Source organism: Pongo abelii, chromosome 3 (assembly GCF_028885655.2).
Source record: "Pongo abelii isolate AG06213 chromosome 3, NHGRI_mPonAbe1-v2.0_pri, whole genome shotgun sequence".
NCBI classification, from domain to species: domain Eukaryota; kingdom Metazoa; phylum Chordata; class Mammalia; order Primates; family Hominidae; genus Pongo; species Pongo abelii.
Window position 1 is genome coordinate 205,182,990 of NC_071988.2, and position 27,691 is coordinate 205,210,680.

A 27,691-nucleotide genomic window follows, 5' to 3' on the forward strand; every position below is an offset into this window, starting at 1 on the left:
GAACTCGGGACTGAAGGCTTCTGGGAGGGCGGAGGCCTGGGCCCTACCAGATAGATGGCCACACCTGGGACCAGGGGCAGGGTACACAGGAGACAGGGTAGGACCAGCGGCTGCCTTCGCATCTTACACAAATCTGATCCATAAAGCAGCCCCAGACATCAACCCTGGGGAACGCACACAGCTTGGGCATCTCAAATTATTCTTTGAGCATTAAAACATATGTAACATGCTTCGGAGACAATACAGAAAGGACAGGAGCGGAGAGTTAAGCATATAATTATATAACATAAAAATGTACATGCTTTGGTAGAGTAGATTTTAATAAGATTTTAATAATATTGGTAAGGAGCCAAATTAGAGAATACCCTAGAATGTGGAATACAGAATCTCAGAGACAAAATAAAAACTCATGAAAATATAAGAGCACTTTAAAAAGGTAATAATCTTTTGGATAAAGAAAGCCTTTTCTCAACACAGGTACTGAGCATGTTTAATAAAAATTAAATGAGATTAAAGAGAAGGGGCACAGCCACACGCTCCCCACCCCGTGGTGATTAGGAAGGTGACGTTTGTGTAGGTGAAAGCTTGGAGCCAGGGCACAGAAGAGCTCTGAACACCAACAGTGCTGCAATACACTGTCTCCACGTGGGCGGAATTTCTCACAATCCACTCACGGGATAGGAATTTTCTCTCCAGTTGCAGAGGGGCCTTGTACATGAACCGCGTTGGCATGCGGAGGAGGAGCAACACATCCATGTTGGGGACCCCTCCCATCCACAGCCCCAGCTGCCACCACGGCAGGGCATGGGCTTTGGGGGCAACAAGGAGAGACAGGCTGTCTCCTCTAGGAACAACTCATTATTCAGCTAAACGAAATGGAAGAGCTCCATGTGACCAACAAACCCAAAATGAGCCAAAACAACAGGCATCCCCCCCCCCCCCCCCGCCACAGGGATAATGTGCCACCACCCTGTGTGCAGCGGGAGAGCAGGGATGGAGGAAATATTCCTGGTTCAGTTACATTCCTCGTCTGTCAGGACAGATGTGCCACCCTATCTCGGATTCCGTGAGGGTGGCTGGGGGTTTCCCTCAACTCAGCCGCAAATACTTCAATGCTACTGTCATTTGAGGCCTAATTTCCTTCCAAGGGCACTATATGCCATGCTCCACTTGGGCCAGATGTTCAGATCAGTGTGTCTGCTCGTCCCTGCTAAGAACACAACCACAATTATTTATTTGTCCTTCCAGCACATGTAGCAGTGAAGAGAGGCTGCCGGATCGCAGCGGATGACAGACAGCTGACGCTCCTCTGAAGAGCCACCAGGATCCCAGCCAGCCAGGACACAGGAAGGGGAGGCACCCTCGTTCTAGCCCTGTGCACCAGGCCACCACAGGCTCCCCTATTTTAAACCCTAAATCAATAGTTCAAACAGATGTAGATTCCATGTGACAAGAGAGGCAGGAAGGAAGATTTGAGGCTTTATATTCTTTAGATGTCTACTTTTGCCATACTGGCTAGTAAGAAGTTATGTGTACTTCAAGATAAAAGGCATTAGCAACTTCTTAGAAGAGGATAATCCCAATCTTCTGGCGATTTAATGAGATGTAACTCACTGAAGCTTTTGACTCGGTCTGCTGTTAATTGAATCAAAGTCAATGACAATCTTGCTGCACTTTGGTATGAATTTCCTAAAAATAAACAAAAACAAAATACAATTATTATCTGGTGAGTAGTTAAAGCAATTTGTTTACTTTGGCTTAACTCATATTTTCTGTGCAGAGAAAAAAATGTCCTGGGATTCACTTGCTATTTTCTCTCTATAGGAGCCAATTATAGTGCATCATACCAAGAGAAACACGGAGCAGAAAAGACTAAGACAAAAAAAGATGCATGGGGTGGTGTGGTTTGTACGTTTTTCAGCTATCTGAATTCATGAATTATTGGGGAGTCAAAGGATTTCTAACAAGTCAGCTGCACAACATGATATCCGATTACTAGTTTTCCCATCAGATTTATCTTATTTTCTAGAAAAATTTCTGCAGCCAACTTGGAGTTTCTCTAATGCAAAAAAATAGTAAATTTTCTTTTGCCGCTTATATATAGCAAAAAACGACTACCTTTAGTGAGGAGTAATTTTTCAAATTACATTCTAAAAATGCAAACATAAACCAACTTTTTTTTTTTTTTTTTGCTCATTAACTTTTCACTCGTTCCTCATTTCTTCTACAACAATTAAAAAGAAAATATTTGGGAACAAAACAAATTCTTTTAAGAATCACTGAACAAGAGAGGACACAAATAATCTGAATTTAAAGTCTCAGAAGGCACCACAGTTGAGTCCATGAGATACACTGAGCTGCATCCCTGATGAGCAGCACGAGGGGCCAGGCACGTCGCCTATGACAATGGTCCCACTGCTGCTGAACGCCAATACCATGAAGCGCTGGAAAACTTTACAGTCCTAAAGGAATTTTCTGCCATGAATTAAAGGTAGTTGAACTTCCTTGCAAGTAAAATATAGCTCACAACCATTTCTTAGCAAAGATAATCATAAAAATCTGTAAGACTTCAACTCTCAATGCAAAATGTTGCTGTAAAAAGAATCCCCAGGTGGCTCACACCTGTAATCCCAGCACTTTGGGAGGCTGGGGCGGGCAGCTCATGAGGTCAACAGATCGAGATCATCCTGGCCAACATGGTGAAACCCCGTCTCTACTGAAAGTACAAAAAAATTAGCTGGGTGTGGCAGGGGAGGCTGAGGCAGGAGAACTGCTTGAACCTGAGAAGCGGAGGTTGCAGTGAGCCAGGATCGCACCACTGCACTCTAGCCTGGCGACAGAGCGAGACTCCGTCTCAAAAAAAAAAAAGAGAATCCCCAATGTTTCAATCTGGCAAGCTACTTTCATCCTAAATTTTCTATGCCAAAGTTGTTACATTTGCAAAATTTACCAAGGTTTGGTCTTCCTATTATAAAACTTGTGAATGTTTAAACTTCTCACTACTTGAATAATTAGTCTAATTACCCCGGAAAGTTACTGAAATTAAAGTACAATCATTAAACAAATGGTCTTCAGATTTTCCTGCCACTGCTCTTAAATATCTGCCCCCATAATAGTCTTTAAATTCTTATGCCCTTGCATTTCTAAAGACACCTCCAAGTGTGGAAGTCAGGCATCACAAGGAGGAGACAAGGTCAAATACATGTCTTCGTCAGCCTTCACCCCACCCCGTGCCCCTTGCCCGCGTTCTCCCTGCTTACCGGAATGTCACCCCGGCCATATCAAACAGGAGCCTCGCAGCAGTTGCCTCATCACTATCATGGTATTTATCAGACATGAAAATCACTTCTTTTATACCTGTGAGGTAACAATGGGAGCTCCCTTAGTATACGCACATACAGATGCTGCAAAAGACAGGCGGAAGCAGCTGGAGAGCTTTTAGCGTCTATGATTAATGACCTTTTCCGAGTGTGCTTGCAGACAGTGTCCAGTCACTGAAATACATATCTGCTGCTTTCTAATACAGCAGAGGGCAGATTATATCTAATCTTCCCTCCGGTCTTTATGGATTTTTTTTTTTAAACAAATGCAAAGGGAAAACATGTCAAGTAGTCAAGGCTTGATCCGATTAACCAATTTCCCTTACTACAGGTAATCAAGGCAGTATTCACAAGGTAGCTTCTCTTACTAGTGGGAGGACTAATGGAGGGAGTGGGGGCTGCTGGCAAATTCAGAGGTGGGCACCACTGTGCTTCCCAGCATGGCTTTGCAGACCACTTCAAACCAGCTCTACAGAGGGCAGATCTGTTTTCTTGTCCTGATCTCAGCAGGCAGCGCTAACTCGGGAGCCAGGAATCCCAAGGGCCCTGCATTGAAGGCCGCTGCTCCATCAGCCTCTGAAGGGAGAGGAGGCTGCAGCGTGGGGCCCAGACTGCTCGGCCCACAGGCCTGCCACCGCTTCCACACCTGAGCACCGCGAGGAGAGCTTCCCAGGAATGGCAATGGCGACAGCCAGGGAGCCCACGCGACTCCTTAGTACCAGCAGACCGCTTCTGCTGAGATCCATGGGGCTGGTGATAAACAGCCCCTTTAAACCACACATCTGGCTAAACATGATAAGTCTTTAAATCTCCAGCCGAGAGTTTTATGGAGACAAAGTGTAGCTGAATCTTAGATGTGACAGTTTGAAAAAGGTGAAATATTCAGAATACAATGGTGTAGATTTATGGGAACTGTAACATAAGAAAACCTGAAGGTAGTGCCATTTGGGTCTTGTGACATTTATATGCCAAGGTATGTTGAGATCCTCAAATATCTACCATGTATTAGATAAAAATTAAAATTTCATATACAGACTCCCAGCTGACCTTGTTTCTGACAGAAGTTCATTTCTCTCCCTCCCCCCAATCTATGCACAATATGTCAGAGAATAGTAAATTGACAGTAATTATATGCAATGCCTGTGTTGTTTTTTGGCAGCTTGCAGTTTAAGAAGTTGCAAACTAAATTAAAAACATGCTAAGAATCACAGAGGATGCAATTAGTCTTAGAATACCTGGCACCATTCAAAAACAAAACACGGGAAATATCTTGCAAAGCTGATAGTGCAATTAATTTAGATCTAAACAATAGCAATTTAAGATCAAACACATCAGCAATGAGCTACTGACGAGCAGGCAGCAATGCAAAAGTGACAAATGAAAAGACCCGGTTCCTACCTGCCTGGATGATGAGCTTAGCACATTCATTACAAGGGAACAAGGCAACATACATACTACAGCCTTTCACATCGGTCGAATTTTTGTTCATGATGGCATTCAGCTCGGCATGGCACACTATGGGTTGAAAGGGAAAGAAAGAAAAACTTTGGTTGCAGCTCATGAAGAACTTACTAAGTGTTAACACATTCCATTCCCCGCTCTGAAATAACATATAACAGACTCAAGTAAAAAAATTGATTAGAAATGGCAAGTACTAAGAATACCAAATGAGGCCCACGTGGTCTGGCTGATTGTTGATGAGCAGTGAGGCCTGAAGGCACCTAGAGCGGCCAGGACGGCCGAGGTCAAGGGCCTTCCCCACCCTAAGCGCAGCTCAACTTCACGGCTCCACAAGACCCTGAGGCATGAAAGTGCCCACCTGAGCTGGCTCATTGGAGTGCTGACATGCACACACGGGGAAGTTCACCGTGGCCGTTAAGAGGGCTAGGGGATTTTAAGAGCAAGAGAATCAACAAGTGACGAAGCTGAGCGTGTCCATCCTGAGGGATCTGCTTCACCACATCGTGCTCAGCCCACATACGCACAAGGAAAAACGCCAGCAGCCAGACAGGGTCTCATTCTGTTGCCCAGAGTGCAGCGGCATGATCATATCTCACTGCAGCCTCGAACTCCTGGGCTCAAGTGATCCTCCCAACTCAGCCTCCCAAGTAGCTGGGACTGCAGACGTGCCACCAAGCCCAGCTAATTTTTTGTATCTTTTGTAGAGACGGAGTCTCACTATGTTGCCCAGGCTGGTCTTGAAATCCTGGCCGTAAGTGATCTTCCCATCTTGGCCTCCCAAAGCTGTGGGATTACAGGTGTGGGCCACCATGCCCAGCCCAGTTTGTCTTTTATAAGAAAAACATTCATCCACTGAAATGGCAATGACTAGTTGAGCTCTTGATAGACCAGTGCATTCCACCCATGATCCCGGGTCACATCCGGACCTGCCTGAGTTCAGAGTCAAGGGGATCCCCTTCCTCCCTCTCTTGAACCTGGCAAAGCCAACACACACCCCAGGTCCAGTTTGCTCAGATGCTCCCACTCCCTAATCCACAGGGGACATCCTCCTTGAGTGGGAATGAGTGGTGCCCACAGCACAGACCTGGGTTTGACTCCCTCATCCTGCCCAGGAGGTTTCTGGATGGCCGTCTTGTATCGTTACTGAATTTTCCTGGGTGTGTTATCTAAAACTCTATTATAAATCCTAACAGCAGTGACTTGCAAACCTCTCTGATATCAGAACACCCTTAGGCGCTTCCAAAATACAGAGATCTGTGCCCCATGCCTGCAGAGTGTGATGGCCTGGGCTGTGGCTTGGGCTTGAATTTGTAAGCAATTCCCCGGATGATTCCAATGTGCAGACAAGTTCCGGAAGCACTGCCTTCTGGCTCCCTGGTATTCCCAGCACATGCTATGCACACAAGTGCTAAAATAAATATTTGTCACACGAGTTAATGAATGACATCCGGCCATGGCCCACATCACACAAGCCACCTAGAATATAAATATGGGGATCTTCAAGGTCTCCCCTACCCTCTCCAGCCTGCCAACCTTCTACACGTAACACTTCCAGGAGTTTTGAGGCCTTAAATGAACAGTGGCCTAAACTTATGGCGCTCATACATTTCAGTCCCGACTCACTTGCTTCATCGATGATCATTTACTGAGCACCTACTCTGGGTTGGAGAGATGAAGGCCTGGCCACCCTCCTCAGCCAGCCTCCCGTGTTCCGGCGCAGCTGCAGCTACCTCTGTGTGCCTGGGTCCCCCAGAAGCAATGCAATGTTGCAGGCATAAGGCTGACCAAAAGCTCTCTCAGGAAATGTTAGGAAGTATTTATTTTTGTCTACAAATTCCATGTTTTAGGAGGTCTCAGTCCTGCCTAAAACTGAGCAATCTCTCCTGGCATTGCAGGAAAATCAAAAGAGGCAAACAAGCTGTGTTTCATTGACCACAGCCCATCAGAGAATAATCTTCGCTGGCCAGAGTGACCAGAGCCATGCCCCGAGACTTGCAGGTCTCATAAACCCTGACGGCATGGGAGGACAAGGAAAGACAAGAGAAGGGTGCAAGGGCCCCGGCTTGGGAAGGCGCAAGGTATGGCCACATGTGCGCTGGCCTTGGAGGGGCTCCCGTGACCCCTTCTCCCCGTGTGAGCAGAATGCTCCAGGGCTGGGTTTCACGCTGCTTGGTGTTAAAAACAATTACATGTAATTGTTTATTTTATCTCCCCCTTGAGGGCAGAGCCCAGCCTAGGTTCTTTGTAACTCCCCCAGAGTCTAATGTGATGCCATGAACATAATGGGTGTTAAATATTTATTGAACGAATAACAGAGGAAATGCAGATTCCAATTATTGATGGTGACGTTGGGAAGTACTGAAAGTCCTCTTAAATTCAAATATCAGAAATATGCTCTCCCATCTAACAAATACTTTTTGATGGTGCTGGTATTAATATTCAGAACTGCAGAGCCTCTGCATCTGTTATGAAACACTATGATAGTGTCCTCTAAGAACTGTCACGCTCACTGCAACGAGCTTCCTCTACTTCATCCCAGGCAGTTTGGGGCAAAATTTAACAGTATAGGTCTGGATTCATTAGTGAAAATTACCATATGAAACAGATTCTCTTGGGCAGCATCTGACATCCCTGCGTACAGAGGACGATTTATAGAAATAATGCACAGGATTATAAACAGACTTCCTTTCTTTTAACCAAAAAATCACAAGATGAAGAATGTAAAGCTTCTTGTTAAAAAATATATATTATATCTGAATATTAATATTAAAAATAAATATTAAATATATATATTATATCTGAATATTAATACCAGCACCATCAAAAAGTATTTATTAGATGGGAGAACATATTTCTGATATTTGAATTTAAGAGGACTTTCAGTACTTCCCAATGTCACCATCAATAATTGGAATCTGCATTTCCTCCTTTAGTCATTTGATAAATATTTAGCACCTATATATACATTTATATATATATAAAGCTACTGGGCAATATGAACAATAGCATGTCGGGTACACATGAGACTCTAAAAGGAACAATTCAAAATCCCACATACGCAAAACTGGACAGTGACAAACCAGAAACTCAAGTGTTCAGTGGAGGGTGTAAGATCAACCGCACCCTGGCCTCTCTTGCTGGTTCCCGCACCCTTCCCCAGACTCAGCCCTGTCTGATGATCACAGGCTTGCCTGACCCGCACCTGCGGGGCTGAGGGGAGAAGCCCCAACCCAGGGGAGCACCTGAGGCCGCAACCCAGCCCTGCCCACTTCGTAACTCCCAGCTGCTGCCTGTTGTGGTCCTGAAATCCAGCTTCACCTTTGTGGCTGACACTCGTCTATCAGCTCCAGGATCTCCACAGCCCTGAAACTCTGACCCTCGCTGTCCCCCAGGCCACCCTGCACCTCCTTTTGGGCCTGTTCCATCTGAGGAGACAGGACTCAGCCAGGCCTCGGCCCCCAGACTGTCCTCAGAGAGGAAACTGGGGAAACTAACTTGATGACTTCCTCCAATTTGTTTAAAGCAGGTGGGTCAGAGTAAAGTTTGAGGACTCATTTACTTGTGTCGACTGGCCATCGACACTGATCAAATAACAGGCACCTGCCAAATCCACTTCAGGCCACAAAGAGCACTTGATGACTGCCTGGCCTGTGACAAGCTCATGCCTGCCCTGGCTGGCCAGACCACCACAGGCCAAGCATCCTCCCCTCTGTACTCTCCACCTCTGCCAGCGAGTGTGGAGAAAGAGCTTTGCAACAAGGGCAGCACGGGGGCTCAAGGTCCAATTTGCTGCTTGGAAGCTGGATGACCTTCGACAGGGTGGCTGAGCGCCCTTGTAATTTGCAGGAGTGACAGTGGATCTGAGAAAGTGCATTTCCAGCTAACTAAATAAAAGCAATTTAAAAAAATACCAAGTACATCCGATGTCTTTGCTTTTTTCCTAAGGTTTCCAGTTTCATTCCTCAATCCTCCAGAACAGGTGACTTTCTCTAAAACAAGCTTTCACTATCAAAACATGGCCTCTTCTCCCCACGCAAACACAAGGCCGTGCTCCCAGCCCCTCCCTCCATCTCTGAGGTCTCCCGCTTCTCTCTGCTCGTTTTTCTTCTCCTGTAAGCATGCATACTTAGTCCTTAGTCTAGAGAGGTCATCTTGTCAGCCTTTTAGGATTCTTTTTTTCCTCCTTTCAAGATGAAATCATCCTATCTACAACTGTTACTACAATTTATTTTTAAAATAATTGTCTTCTGACTTTGTAAGGCATACATAATCTCCAGTTTTCTCTAAAATAATGTTTTTCAAACTGCAGGTCATGAAATCAGTTCAATGAGTTACACCGGCTTTTTCTTCTGTTTTAATGAAATAGGTAAGGGAAGGATAGAGATCAGAATGGATCCCACATACAAGGTTAAATACTATTCCTAAAAATTATGTTTCGGGTGTCAACTGTGTTTGCTGGGTCACCACATATCTGCCAATTTCCGTGGTGTAGACATTTTTTCACACAGCCAATCTCCCACCCCCAACATAACGTGGACTTGGGAAGCAACGTGTGCAGTTGGCTCTGACAACCTGATGACAGCCAGCTCCACAGGCCACTGGAGGGTCTCGTCATCATGAAAACCCAAGGTCTCTTCTGGCCTGGAACCTTTTGATTCACCTGCTCTCTTTGGACTCCTCTCTATTCTAAAACTTCTCAAGACCACCACACACTTGTGTTCTCTTTCTACTTTACTTTTCTGTAGGTCCTTTTATTTTTCCTGCCTTTGTGGGCACTTCCCAAGGTAAAATATTGGTCTTTGATTTTTCTCCCATAGTCACTGCCTTTTTTTTTGCTTTCTATTTTTTTTTTTTTAGATGGAGTTTTGCTCTTGTTGTCCAGGCTGGAGTGCAATGACGTGATCTTGGCTCACAGCAACCTCCACCTCCCAGTTTCAAGCGATGATTCTCCTGCCTCAGCCTCCCGAGTAGCTGGGATTACAGGCACCCGCCACCATGCCCAGCTAATTCTTGTATTTTTAGTAGAGACAGGGTTTCGCTATGTTGGCCAGGCTGGTCTGGAACTCCTGACCTCAGGCGATCCACCCGCCTCGGCCTCCAAAAGTGCTGGGATTACAGGCATGAGCCACCGCACCCGGCCAGTCACTGACTTTAAGAATCCATCTGTTCATAGATTCTCAGACGCCAGATCCATCTGTAAAACCCTGAAATCTGGTGTCTAGCCATAACTGCCCGTCTTCTCCCCAGGCCTTTTCTTTTGGGTGGTCTGGGGCTTCCATGTACCTTTCCTCTATGGGTTAAATATCTCTTATCCAAAATGCTTAGGAGCAGAATTGTTTCAGATTTCAGATTTTAAAATGTTTGCATTACACTTACCAGGTGAGCATCCCAAATCCAAACATTTGAAATCCAGAGTGCTCCATGAGCATTTCCTTCGAGTGTCATGCTGGCGTGCAAAAGGTTTCAGATTTTGGGCCAGGTGCAGTAGCTCATGCCTGTAATCCCAGCACTTTGGGAGGCCAAGTGGGGGAGATCGTTTGAGCTCAAGAGTTCAAGAACAGCTTAGGCAACATAGTGACAGCCCATCTCTACTGAAAATAAAAAAACTTAGCCAGGTATGGTGGCATGTGCCTGTAGTCCTAGCTACTTAGGTGGCTGAGGCGGGAGGACCACTTGAGCCCAGGAGGTCAAGGCTGCAGTGAGCTGTGTTTGCACCACTGTACTCCAGCCTGGGCAATAGAGCAAGACCCTGTCTCAGAAAAAAAAAGTTTCAGATTTTGATTTTCAGATTTGGCACGCTCAACCTGTACAATAAACATTCCACAGATATTTGACAGCAATAAACAAAGGAACAAATTTACCTTTCCCTAGAGTGAACATTTTTGTTGTGTTGCGTGGACGAACTGCAGCAAGAGCTACAACTAACCAAAACTAACCAAGAAGTAATTGTTAGTTTTTATATTCGTAGTAGGAATAAGGACCAAGTATTTCAAAGATACAGTGTCTAGGAAGTATTCATAAGTTAGTCTAAATTGTAAAAAAAAAAAAAAGAAAAAAAAGATAAAATGTTCAACCTAGAATTACACATCTACAGCTAAGCAATAAGCAAAATAAATCTGCAAACAGTACATATATATTTGATAAGCACAAAGAGTGACACACAACCCTCCAGTTATTCCCAACCTTGTTTAAAAGGAAAAGAATCAAATGCTGAAAATATGAGATTAATGCTTAGAAGGCCTTGATTGCCAGAAGAGACTCTCTGTTTCAGGTAATTATAAGACAATTCGTATGCTTTGGTTTTTTTTTTTCTTTTCTATTACTAACTGTCAGAATTCAGAACTGCATTAACCTTGGACCATGGAGAAGAGACTGTATAATTAGAAAACTGTATTTTTCAAATTCTCTCTTACTAGGGCTTGATTAATCCTTACTGTCTCATGTAGGCGGTTCTCTAGAAGTTTGACAAATTAACAGGATATATTCCATCCTTGGTTAGATTTAAGAGTTCAGCATTTTACAGATTTGACTTTCACCTCATCTGATATAAGACTGATACAATATCTATTTTAGACAGTAGTATTATAAGGTTACTCAGATAGGTTTGTTTAAAAACCCTAAATAATGCTGACCAAATTCTAATTGCTGCCTAAATAATTTAGCAGTGATCGTGTGATTCTACACTTGACTGATCTTCATCTGCTACGGAGATGTGACAGGAACTACTGGGGCCTGAGAAAACTTGGAGTCAGGAAAATGAAGATTCTGATCTAGTTCTGAACTCTCCAGGTTGCTTTAAAATCCCTCATTTTTAGTGACACAGGATTTTCCTTAAAGAAAACAATGTCCTTAGACCTGAGGGTTGTTCTGCCAAAGCTGACCTGAACAGGTGGCAGCCTGGTGTGGTGGCTCCCGCTAGAGTCAGGGTCAGAAGGCCAGGCATGGAGTGCCTGCTGCCACTGAGAACAGACCTGCAACACCTTCTGCCACCACCCCAGGCTGAGTCGTTCAGAGCACGGACAGTTCTGTTCACTGACAAGACAAGGGTCAGGACTCGAGCTAAGAAGCGTCTGCTCACGGCCTTCTGGAATGAAAAGGTGGGAAGCATCACCCTCTATTATTTCTACTGGGTTCCCACCCTCCAATTAACAAGTGACATGAAATGGCATACCCAAGTTCAAGGTTGACCTGTGCATTAAAAAAAAACTCAGCAATTTATAGGATTTTCTACTTCCATTCTGATGACAAAGCTTTTTGTCATTACTTCCTGAAGTCAGGGCCTGAGTGTTTTTACTTCTGGGGTCCTATAGTTATCAGAGTTGCTAAACCAGGACATGTTGTCTCTGGGAGCACCTGCACCCCCGCCCCGGCCCCCACTGCCCACAGATGCCTGATGGAAACTTCCGCTGAGGGATGGGGTACACACTTACTCCTCTAACTGATCCATTTATGGAACTGCTTCACAGCTTCTGGAACTAAAATGGAATTTCAACTACGTGTTTCTTAATTATTGAAAGATATCCTGACAGGGCCTCATATGTCACTGCCAGCCTCCGGAGTACCTATCCTTCACGTCAATAATTTAACAACAGAATAGCCACGACAATTAAGCTCCCCGCAACCCCCACCAAGTACACTCTCCCAAAAGCTTATGAAGTGTTCCCAATTATGGCTTCCCCAAAATCTAAAGCAAAGATTTCTAGAATTTGGTCCCAAATAATGTCACCTCTCTATCTTATCTCTCCTGCATGAAGTTCCTATCAGTAAAGTAGCAATCTGGCTCATTATCAGGGTTTTCAAATGATTTGAAATAAAGGTGGAACTGGGGAAGGGAGCACCATATAGAAATCAACAGATATCACTTCTCTAAGATAGTTCCACCAGACAAACCCCTCTTGCTCCCCGCCCCTCTCCCGGCTCAGGCCCTGTCTTCCTCTTGCCAGCCTGCTGGACTGCTCCAAAGCCTATGTCCCTCTAAGCCTGCTCAGACAGAGCCCTGTCCCCCACCCAGGGGAGCAGCCCTTAGTAACAGGACTACAGCAAGAAAATAAAACAGTGTAAAACTTTCGCAGTTTCCCAGGTATGTTCTGGTAAGCTCTGGGTGCAAACTGGCCTGCACCGGGTGGAGAGCTAACAGGGCTGGGTGTGGGCTGCGGGATGGAGGCGGGTCTGGTCCCTGCAGAGCTCACACCAGCTGGGCTGCAGATGCCCCAGCATGGAAATCAGCAGCGGCCCGAGTGCAAGCTAAAGCAACACAGTAGGACTGCTGAAGGAGTGCTGAGAAAATCAGGAAGCGGGGGTTCCAGGCACTGCTCGCAGGTGCACGGGGAACTGAATCTTCAAGTCACATTGTTTCTGTAGAAAAATGTATTTGGATTACAAATGTCTTTTCAGAACAAAGGGATTTAAATCCTAGGATGTGCCTACACAAAGGTAATACCCTGTTCAAGTTCCAGCCTCTCTCAGCTACGAACAGGAATAACAACACCCGCCCTCTCCCATCTCACAGGGTCACATGAACAGCAAGTGAGGGACACGGTAGGAAAATGCTGTGTGAACTCCAAAGAACTCTGCAAACGGGGCCTTTGTCACCAGTACTCAGAACGAGACCTGTTTCCTGAGAAAGACACTGGCTGGCAGGAACCGGGTCTTCCTGATCAGAGACAACAAGTGACAGCGCTTCTGCCTCCCCGATCACGCTGCACCCGACAGCCTACCTGTCCTTGGCATCGAGACACTCCTGCCCCCAGCCCAGCCCCAGGCACAGTGTGGGCTTTCTACTCAGAAGATAAAGTAACTGAGCCCTCCCGCCACGGAGGGACACATGATTCCACCTGAGAGGCATGACAGCATAAGTCTGTGTGTGAAAATAAAGACGAGAAATGGGGGTGATGTGGAGAAACCCGCCGCATGCCTGGAAAATGTGTGGGCTCTGCTCTGTTTCCACCCTGTGCCCAGAGAGGAGGGCTCTGCTAGAAGAAAATGACAGCTCAAAGGAATTCTACCAAGGTCTGGGGAGAAAGTGGTGGGTCACTCACGTAAAAGGCAGCCCATCCTGCAGGCTCTGAGGGAAGCCTCCACACCCAGGGCACCCACCTGCCTGCCCACGGCCCAGGGCCCTGAAGGCTGAGGCAAGAACGTCCGTCTCCGCTCCTGCGACAATGCACTCAGGGGTCTTGAAGACCCCTGGTTCTGCCTGTCTTCTCTGCTTCCTCCCTACCATGTCCTCACATACCGCCCCCAACCTACCAGTCAAGCATCTTCTTCAGCCTCAGCCTCCGGCCCTAAGAAATAGAGAGAAAAGTCCCTCTCCAAGAACTGTTAGAAAGACTAACATCTGTCAAGAGCACAGCACAGACGAGCTACTTGCTACATGTAAGTGCTTCCCACCCTCTCCCACGTGTACCCACCTGAGACCAGGCTGTCCTGGCCTGCCCAATCCAGCCTGCCTGCGAGAATACCCATTTCTTTTTCCCTCTCTCCCACTCTGCTCCCCATCCCTGCCCCCTTCCTCACTGCCTCTTGCTAAAGCTGCGGGTGACAACTCACGGCGCCCAGGGGAGCCACTTAGCCCCAATGGTAGTGCTCGGGGCTAAAGAGATTTCTGACTGTGGTGAGGCCATTATTGGTAATAAAGCCCCCAGAACTCTAATTACACTGCCTCCCTATGGGCTAAGGGTACACAATCAGGTCAGGAGGAGGAGGATGTGGAAATAGCTATACTGCATCCACGGTAGGCCATGCCAACTCCCTTCCCACTGTTCATGTGAAATGCACGCGTGATGCCTAAAATGTGTGACAATAGCACCAAGAGAAACAGGGCACTAATCAGCGTTGATAGTACTGTGATGCAAATATGCATCACAGAGCTTAAAAGCCTCCTTTGTGTGTTAACAGTGTTTAGAGGGGAACAGGGCCTGAGTACTGGGCACTGGAAGAGGAGTTGGGATGTGTGTTCTAATTAATTCCAGCTGTCCCCGGCCTGGCTCAGGCAGCGCACTGATCCTGAGTCTGCAGGTGGAAAATGGGAAGCAACCGCCCAACTCGCGATTCTCAGATAAGATGTGAGCTCCTGACACTGCCCTATATTCCTAGGACATTCCTCTCCCACCCCACACAATCCTCTCTTCTTCCAGCGTCCAAGCTCCAACTCCCAGCTCTCTCAACCGATGGCCTTGCTTCCTCCACTGGAATGCTGCAACTGATCACACTCTGCCTTTCCCTCCAGGACCCTGTGTCTGCTGTCCTCCCACCTCCCCCCCTCAGTCCTTCTTCTTATTACCAACCAGGGTGTCTGAGAGACCGATCCTCACGGCCTTGAACACCTTGCCTCTGTTCCAGAAATCTCTATCTCACTCTCTCTGTCTTGGACTATTCCCATCAGCAAACAAATGTCTGCTGCAGAAAAGCAAAAACCAAAGCCAAAACCAGATTCTCCTATCCTACAAACAATGCAATCCTTTCCCGTGGCCTCATCTCCATTCCAGCCGCCACCTTACTTCTCTGCTCTCTTCTTGGCCACACATCCCAAAGCCCGATCTAAATAAAGCTGTCCCCACTGTCTCACCCTCTGTTCTCCTTCAAGTGGCTCCATTGTGGCTTCCAACCCTATTGCTCCGCTGAAACTATACTTGGCAATATCACCTCTGACCTCCACATTGCTGAACCCCATGAACACTTTTAATCTTAGGCCTCTTGGCAGCCTCCCATACAGTTGACAAGCCCTCCTTCTTTTTTTTTTTTTAGACAAAGTCTCACTCTATTGCCAGGCTGGAGTGCAATGGCACGATCTCGGCTCACTGCAACCTCCGCCTCCTGGGTTCAAGCAATTCTCCTGCCTCAGCCTCCCAAGTAGCTGGGACTACAGGCACGCACCAACACGCCCAGCTAATTTTTATATTTTTAGTAGAGACGGGGTTTCACCATGTTGGCCAGGATGGTCTCGATCTCTTGACCTCATTATCCGCCCACCTCAGCCTCCCAAAGTGAAGTCTTCTTTCTTAAAACACTGCTCTGTGTGCTCCTTCTCACAGGCCCTTCTTTCTCCAACCACCTTAAGCGCTGGAGTCCTCAGGGCTCAGCCACAGCTACTCCTGCTGCCTCTGCACATGCTCCCTTCATCAGCCACCCAGGTCGCTGGCACTGACATACCTGTACTGATACAGCCAGCCTGGACTAATCCCCAACTCATACACCCACCTGACCACCCGACCCTTTGCAGGGAGCTCTCATGGGCACCTCAGCCTTCAGGTGTCTAAATCTTCCTTGCTCGTCCCAAAATCTTGCTTCTCCTCCTCAGTATGCCTGTCTAGCTGCTGCAGCCAGAACTGTTTGGGGGGAGTCAATCTACCTCTTCCACCCTTTATCATGCCATCTTCCTGATGCTGCCCCTAAAGTACACCCTATCTCCAGCCAAGCCTCTCCAGCCCCAGCACCCATCCCCTCCAAGGCCCTCGCATTGTACACTGCGTCACCTCCCGGCTGGCGAGTCCCTGTTTCCACTCTTGCCCCAGAACAATCCAGTTCATACACACAACCTGTCCTAGTTTGTTTGGGCTGCTCTAACAAATATCATAAATTTGTAGCTTCTAAACATCAGAAATGTATTTCTCACAGCTCTGGAGGCTGGGAAGTCCAAGACCAAGGGGCTGGCAGATTTGGGGTCTGGTCCCTGTCTCATTAAAAAAGAAAAAAAAAGTGACTGCCTCAGAAAGGAATATTCAATCATATCTGTTTGTTTCATTAATGTCTACCTCCTCCACAATTAGTCTGCAAACCCTTCAAAAACAGAGACCCTCCCATGGCATTCTGTTGACCTCTGCAGAGTGCCCGGCATGTAAAACACATAATAAATACCCTAGAAGTGTCTGTTGAATGAACAAATGACTACATGTGATGGTGTCTGAAAAACTCCAGTGCATTATAAAATAGAGTTACAATTTTAAAAAGAAAGAAAGATGACTCCAGAGAACATCCCCATCACCAGCAGACAATTGAAACTGGTAAGAGAATACGTGACTCGTTAGCACTTATTTTAATTCCTAAAAAGTGATAACTCACATGGAGAAGGAAAAACGACAGAAGAATTCTGCTTCCCTTTATTCACCTAAACTCAAAATTAATGGCATTTTGAACAAAGTCTTTTAATTGCAGAATTAAAAAATTCATGCTCAGTTATCGTATTCAATATTTTAAATTTACTATGGCATCTATCATTTGAAAGAAGTGCAGAGAAAATTTACACCTCCACTAATTGGTTGGCACCAACCCTTCAGAGAGCGTCAGCAGAGGAGAGCGTCCATTGCAACTCTCTTGCCTTCACCAGTATCCTGCATTTATCACAGGGATTTCCCAACGTCAAGCAAGTATCTCTGTTTGAATAAATATCATCATGCTGACTTGTTCTCTAAAGAATTTCTAAAGTCCTTTCGTTCTATTTGGTCTTAACCTCTTGTCTCTTTCAAAGAGTTTTAAGTGTGTCCCATGTAATCATACATTTTCTTTCACTTAGACATAGGATCTTTTTCTTAATTTTTTTGAAACAGGGTCTCTCACTCTGTCATCCGGGCTGGAGTTCAGTGGTACAATCTTGGCTCACTGCTGCCTTGGCCTCCCGGGCTCAAGCGATCCTCCCACCTCAGCCTCCCTGGAGTAGCTGGGGCTACAGCTGCATGCCACAACACCCAGCTAATTTTTGTATTTTCTGTAGAGACGGGATTTCGCCATGTTGCCCAGGCTGGTCTTGAACTCTTGAACTCGAACAATCCACCTGCCTCAGCTTCCCAACATGCTGGGATTACAGGCGTTCACTCCATACTCATCCAGGATCTTTTTCTTTATTGCTGTTATCCAACCTTTTCTAATCCAATGTCTTTTAATCTGCACACCTGTGGAGTAACCTACAGTCTGACTGTCCGCTCCTATTCATGCATCCTATCTCCATACGGTTTATATTCATCTTAGAACTGCGCCAGACTTTAATCGTTAGAGGGGGGAGGGAAAGGTGCCTGTTTCTATTAATTTGCCCATATGTACACATGCACATTCTCCCTGTGGCATTGCCTCCAACAGCTTTTTACAGCTCTGATTTGACCGAAAACGCTTTCAGAACTCCATAAGCTGAGAAAAAGATACTAATCTAATGCCATCAAAGCTATAATACTTATATTTTTCCTTGGAATAAGAGAACTGGAAGAATCTTCAGTGATAATTTACTTCATAGAGATATTGAGAAATAAATGTCAGGTGATGCCTCTAACAACCCCACAGTCACTGGGCACAAACATACCAAACCTGGAACCCTTGGCTCCTTACAGCGGCTCCAGGATTCTTTCGTGTGAATATGGCAATTGTTGTTTTAAGCACTATGGGGCTTTACTTAGCTAATGTGTGTATTACAGACATGCATATCCCTATCCAGATAAAAAAAAGTCTTCAGAAAGTAAAAGTAAAAAGCAATACAAACATTTGCAAAAATCTCTAAGAACTAGGTTTTATTGTGTATTTCTGGGAGCAAACAATATATTCATATTCTACTTTAATATAGCTAGTATTAACAAAGCTTCTGAAGGGAGATTCTGGATGAAAAAAACTCAAAATACAATAAAGCTTTAGTCATTTAGGCCAATTTCAGAGAAGATCAGTCAAAATCAGCACAACTGACATAGAACAGATCACCAGAATCAAGACTATGAGAGTAATCATTCTCAGGTAACCACACTGAACAGCGATCCGTGTGTTTCTAAGCAAAGACTTAGCAAACTTAAAGAAACAAAGAAGTGGCCAGACGCAGTGACTTAAGCCTGTAATCCCAGCACTTTGGGAGGCCGAGGCAGGTGGATCACCTGAGGTCAGGAGTTGAGACCAGCCTGGCCAACATGGTAAAACCCCATCTCTACTAAAAATACAAAAATTAGCCGGGCGTGGTGGCACATGCCTGTAATCACACAGCTACTCTGAGGCTGAAGCAGGAGAATCGCTTCAAACCTGGAGGTGGAGGCTGCAGTGAGCCGAGATTGTGCCACTGCACTCCAGCCTGGGTGACAGACCGAGACTCTGTCTCAAAAAAAAAAGAAGAAATAAAGAAGGAATATCCATTTGCATTCAGATCATTAATGTGCTCAAATACTTAACATAGCTGTGTTCTAAATTAGTTTGCATGTGCCCCAGACATTTTATCAAGGCTACTAATTTTTCAACAAACCTTTTATCTTGAGAGATTATAGTACAAAGATAAACTTCAGCCCACTTCTGGAAAGCTTAGAACCACTACTTTAGATTAAGTTTTATTTCAAACTTCTATGAGGTGAACTGACTCAAAAATCACTTTTTATAGAAAGGAGACAGATATGTGTATTTTCATGGGTAGGTCCAATCCCCAAACATTTCAGCTTTTCCTAACATGTGCTCTTCAAAACAAGGAGTTATTTTGTTACTATATGTCTGTCGTAGATATTCATAATGAAATAGTAAACTCTAGCACTTTAAAAATAATTCACTTTGTAACTATAAAAATACATAAATATCAAAATAAATTATATTAAAATATCATTATTTATTCCTTTGTGAAAACTGTTTATAAACAATTATATCTTAAAGTAAAACATGCTTACATGGAGCTGGTTGATTTTAGTGGGTGGGAGAAGACTCATATATACACTGGTGTGTTCCTCTGTTTATCTAAAACCCCACACAATCACAGCTGAGTTAGCCCCTTGATTCGTAAAAATAATCTACTTAATTCCTTTTCTATGCAGTTGTTCAAAGGTTTTCCATTGATTATAACAGTAGTTTTGTACAAAAGTCCCTAATTAGACCTGCTGTTGGGCCACAACTACTAGATGGCCAGGCAGGGGAGGAGCGGCAGGAAGCTATAAGTGAAATTAAATTCTGCAGGAAAAGAAACAGCAAGTTATCAAATTCATGGGCTGACTAACAAAACCAGAGGACATTTAATTTCAGGACTGAAAGAACAAATTTGATCTTAATTACTAAGAAGCTCTTACAAGTTGTGAGGAAGTCACATCTTAAGAAGGATCAGCCTCCTAACTTCTTGATAAATTAGTTTCTCAACACTAACCTTTCGGATGCCAAAGAAATATATCACGTGCATGGCAGTCAGGAAAATGTCAGTGTTCAAGGGGGTAAAGTAAATGGCTAAGTAATCACAAAAGTGACATCTATGCATGCTTAACAATATGCTAAGTCTGAAAAATAAAGATGAAATTTAAATAGAGAATTTAAAGAGGCACTGACCCACACTGGCAAAGGTGTTTAAGATGCTTTGCTGAACTCTTTTGCCTTAATTAATTCCAGGTTTTTCAGCATTTTCCTTCCCAGCATTACATCCTTTTTACAGTATCCCTGTAGACATAGGAACTGACTCGGGTAAGAGCCCCATATCTCCATTTCTGCCCAGTGCACTCAGAGTGAGGCCACCCCCGACTCTTGGGGACACTGAGACTCTACGGTTCCCTCCCTGGTGCAGTGAGATGCAGCAGGCCAAGCAACCCTGGCTCCCTGGTCCATTGGGTGGGATAGGAGGCCAAGCACAGAGGCACTTACCGAAACCCAGAGCCCTCTGCCAGCAGAAATCAGCAAGGCCACAAATGCTGGGCAGCTGGATATATGTGGCAAGCATTACTAAAAATTCCCTTAAGTTTAACAACGGGAACAAGTTAATTCTCCAACTCTCTAAACTATATCATCAAAATTGGTCATGAAAACCCAAGGAAAGAGTGATATCTGAATCACCAAGAGTATTTTACCTCCATTTGATAACATTGGTATTTTGATTAAATGTGCTTCACTATAATGAATTCCACAAAGAAAAAGGAACGAAAAATGTCAACTGAATACTTCATCACGGGTTTAGCAACCCACCCCCTCATGAAAATAAAAATCTTCCCAAGTTTTTAATCTTGTAAATTAGATAAATCTGCTGCTTCCTCTTTTTTAATTGTCATTCATCTGAAAAGATTCTTAGTATAATAACATTGCCTTCTTCCTGCCACTTAATGTTACTGACATCATATTATCTTTTGGATTTTTCAGGAAAAGGATGGAATAAAAAGCTTCTTTAGCAGAGGGAATTTTCATTTTCCACATTAATACTACATTATAATAAAACAGTTTTATGTAGTTTTGATCCCAAGGCTGGAAGAACAAAAATACCCTTTAAAAATACCTCTCTAGAGACACAGCCCAGGAAAAGCTCCATCTTCCTATTATGTTACAAGTAGTGTGTGTTTCCCTCCTCCCCACAAGGCGTCAATCAGGACTAATGACTTCCAACTTATGGAATTAAGAAAGCAGCATTAAGTTGTATGTTATTTGGTAAACTCAAATTTACACAATTCTCAAGCTCCCTGTCACAGTCCCTTGGGGCTGCTATAACAAAGTCCCATAGACTGGGTGGTTGAGAAACAATGGACATTTATTTCTCATGGTTCTGGAGGCTGGAAGTCAGGACACCAGCATGGGTTGGTTCTGGCAAGGTCTCCTTTCAGGGTTGTAGACAGCCATCTTCTCCTCCTATCCTTGCACATGGAAAAAGAGTAACTGAGCTCTCTGGGGTCCCTTTTAGAAGGGCACTAATCCCATTCAGGAGAGCTCCACCCTCATGGCCTAGTTATGTCCCCCTAGGCCCCACCTCCAAATATCAGCGCATTGGAATTAGGGTTTCAACATGTGAATTTGTGGGGAGACACATTCAGTCCACTGCACTCCCCTTTGAAGAAATCTTACAGTGAGCCATGCACGTGGCTTTCTGCATGATGCCAGGCACAGGCCACCCCTCCCCGAGCTCCTGATCTCTGAGGAGTTATTTTATGGGAGCCCTCGTCTGATCAACTGCAAAAAAAAAAAATGAGACAATGACTGGCGTTTCAGTACAGCTGAATTCATGTGCCCCACAGGAGAGACACAGGGAGATAGCAGGAAGAGCACTGACCCTGCATGTCACCCTGCATGTGTGACATTATAGAAGTTACTTACAAGAAAGGAGGAGGCTTAGATCCTGTGGGCATAGAACCCTGAGACACTACTAAGGTATTGCAAGGAGTCCAAGCATATCCACAGCTGGATAAATCCCATGTCCAGGACATACATAAACTCTTCCCAAACACACATAAGTGCTATCCAATTAATAAAGTTCAGATTAACAAAAAATGTTACTGATATAAAGTAGTTTTTGTCATTGTAGAGTTTCTTACTCAAAAGATACTAAGAATTTAGCATTATGCAGGGGTCCTGGAAGTTTTTTAGCATTTAAAAGAGGGTCCTGTACATTCAAAAGAGTTAAAAATCATTGTCTAGAACTCGAGATAATCTCTAAAGCTCCTTTACAGGGATTAACACATAACCTATGAATTTACCCTTCCTGCTACAGCAGCTCAGTGACCATTAATGTAGATGAGGAAAGAATGGGTTGTATCCCCTTATTTTTTAAATTAATTTTGAAAATCTTAAAATGAAAGCAAAAAAAAAAAAAAAAAAAAAGACTTTGCATTTGAGTCAATTGTCAGCAAACATTTCTGTGACATCCCAGGCAAACCAAACATTTAATTTACTTCTCTGTGGCCTGAAAATCATTGAGAAGACAACAAGTGTACAGTTTATACACAGTCATCGTCATTTAGACTTAAAGCCCATCTTTACTGTATTATGGCAGTAGTAATACTAAATGCCTTTTAAAAACCATTTAATACCTTCTACAACTTTTATGGTGCATCAAATTATAAGCTTACTCTCGTGAAAGAAAATTGTCGACATTCTAACATAGCTACATATAAATGAATAATTGATAAGTAAGGGCAAAGAGCTTTGAAAACCTAGAGGTATCATATGGATAATAAAAAATAATGCAGACAGACAACCAGTGCCCAGAAGCTCAGGAGCTATGCAATAAAAAACAATCAGTGAAGTTGGACAAATACCTATGTAGGTTTTTTAAAAAATTCCTTCTAGAAAGGGGCTCTGAAAGGTACTCTCCTCAATTTGGACAAAAGGCAGTGTCTCATAACCAACAAAATCAACTACATGGGAAGTCAGGAGAGCTGGGAAGTCTGGGGTGTGGGGCAGGTGCTAAAAATGTACTGCATGGCCCTTGGCTTCTAGGTCACTGCTTACAGATCTGCTGGGGGCTCTCGGTGACTGAAGAAGGCACAGGCCCCACTGGGAGGCCCGCTCAGTGCTCACCCAGGACCCCTCTGCACTGTCCAACCACGGGTATCTTTTGCACTAGCTTGAGTATGACGGACTGCCATCCCCCCAGAATTCCCCCATATCAAAGTCCAGCCCAAGGGCCAATATTTCACTGTCTAGACTCGGTGAGATATTGACTGTGGCCGTCACACAGTTCGATGCAGATCTTTAACACGTCGACCCTCCACTTTCACCATTTTTATATGGGACTTTGAACCGCACTGTGAAAAATTATCTTTGCATGGACTTAAAAACAACTAATGACTTCCCTTCTTTCTTACTATCAAAAGCTTATAGAATCAAAATCAGGATGACAAAAAGTTTCTCTGAGTCAGCGCATTTTTCTAATTAGTCATCCACTACCACCAGCTCTGAAGCTGGGCTGAGAAGACAGTCTTACCCTCCCCCAGCTCCGATCCTCTCTTCCCACACCTACGAGGGAGGGGTGAGGTTAAATCGAGGATCTGACAATTCAGTCCCCTTCATCCCTAAACTACTTTTCACACCCTGGAAACCCAGACTGCTTTGCAGTCCTCAATTCCTCCTCTCCCTCCAGGTACCTCTTTCCTTTTTCTTTCAAACATGGAGGAGTTGCCCCTAGGCAATTTAGAAAGCAATTTATGGGGCTTATTTAACATGATCGAGGTCCGGGAACATTAGTAAAAATATATAAAGTAGACTAAATGTAGACTTGGAATTCTTCAAGAGAAAAACCCAGAGGAAAACCTACCAGGAGAGTCAACAAAGAAGAAAGGTCGTACATCACGCCTTGTCCCGAAGGCACAATCTTTCCCATTTGGATGGCCTTACTCTCCCTTCACTTCCAACAGCGCCAGTCTGTTCATTCTCAGACATAAAAAACAGGGCCTAACCTTACAAAAATCAGCAACCTGCATACCCAACATGATTTGCTTCTTTTCCAGCATTAGTTGCATATTCTCCAAGGAATGCAAGGAAAAGTAAAGCTATGGCTGGACCCTCCCAGGCAATCTCTGAAGGAATTTTCCCTGGGGCTCAGACAGGCAACAAACTCTAAGAAACAGCCTTCCCTAATTTCAAGGTGAAAATCCAGAGACAGTCAAGCCAAAGGTTTACAGTTCTACACTTCCAGCTTTTTCTTTTTCTTTTCTTTGTTTTTTTTTGTTGTTGTTTTGTTTTTGTTGTTGTTGTTTGTTTTTGTTTTTGTTTTTTGAGACAGAGTCTTGCTCTGTCGCCCAGGCTGGAGTGCAGTGGTGCAGTCTTGGCTCACTACAACCTCCACCTCCCGAGTTCAAGCGATTCTCCTTCCTCAGCCTCCCGAGTAGCTGGGATTACAGTCACCTGCCACCACGCCCAGCTAATTTTTGTATTTTTAGTACAAAATTACCACCATGTTGGCTAGGCTGGTCTCGAACTCCTGACGTCAGGTGATCTGTCCGTCTCAACCACCCAAAGTGCTGGGATTACAGGCGTGAGCCATCGCACCCAGCCTCACTTCTGGCTTTTGGTCTGACCACAGCCTACTGTGAAATTGCAGCATCCCCTGTAACTGAAGGAAGCAACTGGATCCTCCATCTCCTGATGTCTAGTTCACAGTTTGATTCCTGCTTCCCAGCAATGAGCTTGAGCCAGATGTTCTCATCAGGCACATGGGCTGAATGAAGCCTGCTGCTCATCAGACCAAAGCCCGAGCCAGCCCCTGGTTAGCCGACCCTGCTTCCGAGTGGTAAAGAAAGAACCCACAGAGACACCATGCACATCCCTCAGCTATCTCTGCAAGGGGCTGTGACCCTCTGCAGAGACGCCGACTATCAATGCTCTGGTGGTGTGCAGGCCGGCAGGCTGCCAGTGAAGCCTGCCAAGCTCAGCACAGGCAGCAGAGCCCTGGATCTCAGGGCCGGCCTGTGTGGCCACTACCATGCTTCTCTCCGTGGCTCTCTCTGGAACTTAAGAGACAAGGCCAGGAAACTGGGGTAGCTCAGTAGGATATTTTTCTTTCCAGCTGTTGATGACAAAAGGGAGATGATGCCTTCTGACCAACTTTCTCAATTAGGCACTCACCAGGCTATGTCACTAAGCAGAATGGGACATAAAACTTGCCGTACCGTATGGGTATTTGGTGTCCAGCTTATTCTTTGCTGTCCTTCTCCAAGGCAACTGGTCATCACTGCACCCATTTGGCATCCCATTGTACCCGATTCCAACAATCTTGTTTTCTGAATTCACGATGCAGGCGCCGACCTAGAAGGAAACATGCCCAAAGGCTTGGTGCCTGCAACTGGCTGGTCTGCCGCTGGGGAAGCAGGGAATAAAACCAGGGGGACTGCAGAACTCAAAACAGATGCACAGCTGCTGCAGGTGCTGAGAGCTGTCGGTCTCCTTGCCTGTTTTTTTGTGGCAGCGCCCACAAGCCAAGGAAAGTGCACCCCCATTCCCAGAAGGGGCACAAGAGGCAGTTAACAATGGCATGTGACAATTTTCTCTCACAGGAAGAACTGAGCTTGTAGAAACGCAGCACAAAAGGCAGACCGACCCTGCACTTTTAAGTTGACAGGTGTCCACTGAGTCTCCCCTTTCTGCTCATGTGCAGTAATCTCTTTGCCTGTAAGTATCTAAGCATTCTCCTGTGAAATTCATTTACCTGGGAATTTGGATCTTTGCTTCTCTGTGCTGATAAGAAGGCCACAGCCATAAAATACTCAGGCCATTCCAAATAGTCATCCCGTTTCTTGCAGGAAACTTCACTCATGTTGGGTCTAGAAGAAAAACACGACAAAACAGAAGTTGAGAGAAGAATTTTAGTAAGTCTGTTTTCCAGTTTAACCCAACCACACTGAACCTTTAAATCTCTAAACATGGGCACCTTCAGCTACATTTATCGATCAGAAATCACAGCACATGAGCCCTAAACAGTCTCTGGTCTCAAGTAAAAACTTAAGAAATTTCCTATTTCAGAAGTTTGAATTTGGCACCTATAGCTTCACGTTCCCAAATATTTCACCTATTTACTGCTTTCTCATAGGATTTTTTATGCCAGCCTACAAATTTTTCTGTCCTTTACCTGTATCCCTTACAAAACGGAGTCAGCACAGGAGGAGGGCGGAAAAAAGAAATATTTATTGATCATCTATAGATTCTAGACATTGTTAAAGTTTATACACATCATGTCACTTGCCTTACTCACAGCTAAGGTAGACAGTGCCATCCCATCTTACACAGACTCAGAGAACTTAGGTAACTTATCCTAAACCACACAGGATTATTATCCATGCCAGATGGATTCAAAGAAAACATGTGAAGCCTTCCCAACTCTGATATTAACCAGATAATTTTTCCCTTCCCTTTCCCCTCAATACTCCAGATGGGACAGAAGTTATCAACTCTGAGTAATGAATTACATGAGAAGAAACTATGAAAAACGTCAAGTGCTACTTCTAAAGCAAGGTTTTCGGAACGTAGTTTACCAGGGGCAAGCACAGGCTGTCTACAACAGGGAGAACCCACGAAGGGGGTCCTAGAACTTTAGGGGAGTGGTCGCTTTCAAAAGGAATGAAACAAGGGCAAGGAAAGAAGCAACATAAAAACAAGGTGGGTACCACGGAGAAATCTTGAGAAAGGCGAGGAATGTGGTCTAAAGGAAGGCAAGCATCTCCCAAAACTTCTGCTTCAGGCTCCACACTTTATTTCGGCATATGCTACAGTGCAGGGCGGCAGTGCCTAAGACTAGGATGCAGTGGAGAGTGGGTGCTGGGAACCATGGTCACCCACTGATTACGCTGCCCCAAATCTGAGAGGCCTGGCAACCCCCCAACGTGAAAAGACAGGTGCTGAATCAGCCTGGTTTCCCACCTGGCTTTAGGGCCAGCATCCACATCGCTGTGGGGTGCTAGAGAAGTACCTACTAAATAGGAGGGAGGCGGAGTCATGGGGGGGCGAGGGAAGGCTCCTGTTAATCCCCCGGGCGCCTTCTCCTGGCGTGGCTGAACGCCCACTAGAGCCCCGTGAGGACTGAGGCCCAGCTGGAGAAACAGAGGAAACTGGAGCTCGAATACAACGATTCAGGAAGACACATCCGGTCACTGTCCCAGGCACACCCCACGCCGCTCGCAACCCCGTCAGCTCTGATCCAGGGCCTACACCCAGCATTCCCACCCCACACACGGGCGCAGGAAGGGATGTGACGTTCAGACGCCCAGCACCACCTCCCGGGGCATTTCGAGGGGACCGGCCTCGCACAGGCCGCGGCGCCCGCCGAGAAATCGACCCTGGAGTGACTGCGGGGACCCCGAGCGCTCCCACCCCGCCCGCATTCTCCGATCTAAAGGCTGAGCGCGGCCGAGGCGCCCCCAGCGTCCGCGGCCCCGGCCCAGGCCCCCGCCCGGCAGCCGGCGCCCCGCGCCACGCGCTCGGGACGGTGCCACGCGGCGGCGGCTAGGGGCGCGCGGGCCGCGTACCCGCACGGGGGGCCCCCGCCCACCATCCGGTGCCGGCTCCGCGCCTAGGCCGGTGCTCGTCCCCGCCGCCGCCGCCGCGCTCAGGGAAGGAAGTCGGGAGAGGAGGCGGGGCCGCCGCGGGGCCGGAAGGGGGCAGCGGCCCGGACGCCGCGCGTTCGCAGAACGGCGGCCGGCGCTGGGGGCCCGAAGCCCTGAGGGGAGGGAGAGAGGGACGGCGGGGGCGGGTCGCACGCCGCAAAGGCGCTGCTGCGCGTCGCGGTACGTCTCCCGGTC

General features: G+C 45.7%; 1 protein-coding gene across 8 annotated transcripts; it reads right to left on the reverse strand.

Annotated features, from left to right (window-relative positions):
- Nucleotides 1–312: 312 nt before the first annotated feature.
- Nucleotides 313–27,691, reverse strand: DCTD (dCMP deaminase). 8 transcript variants are annotated; one of them, XM_009240480.4, is made up of 7 exons: nucleotides 27,442–27,691; nucleotides 26,814–26,983; nucleotides 25,606–25,720; nucleotides 25,070–25,205; nucleotides 4,719–4,835; nucleotides 3,261–3,357; nucleotides 313–1,689 (listed from the first exon to the last, which is right to left on the reverse strand). In XM_009240480.4, exons 1-7 carry the CDS (start codon nucleotides 27,442–27,444, stop codon nucleotides 1,611–1,613), a joined length of 717 nt encoding a protein of 238 aa, XP_009238755.2. In that variant the 5' UTR covers nucleotides 27,445–27,691; the 3' UTR covers nucleotides 313–1,610. The 8 variants fall into 8 exon arrangements, with proteins under 8 accessions (XP_009238755.2, XP_063579812.1, XP_054410759.1 ...); XM_063723742.1 differs by having other exon boundaries at nucleotides 26,863–26,983; nucleotides 27,419–27,649; XM_054554784.2 differs by having other exon boundaries at nucleotides 26,863–26,983; nucleotides 27,442–27,537.

Coding starts and splice junctions, on each gene's coding strand:
- DCTD (XM_009240480.4), bottom strand. Junction 25,721..26,813: donor GATGCTGGCCCTAAAGCCAG/GTGGGAAACCAG, acceptor TTTTTCTTCTAG/ACCCAACATGAGTGAAGTTT. Junction 4,836..25,069: donor GGACACCAAATACCCATACG/GTACGGCAAGTT, acceptor TTCAACCCATAG/TGTGCCATGCCGAGCTGAAT.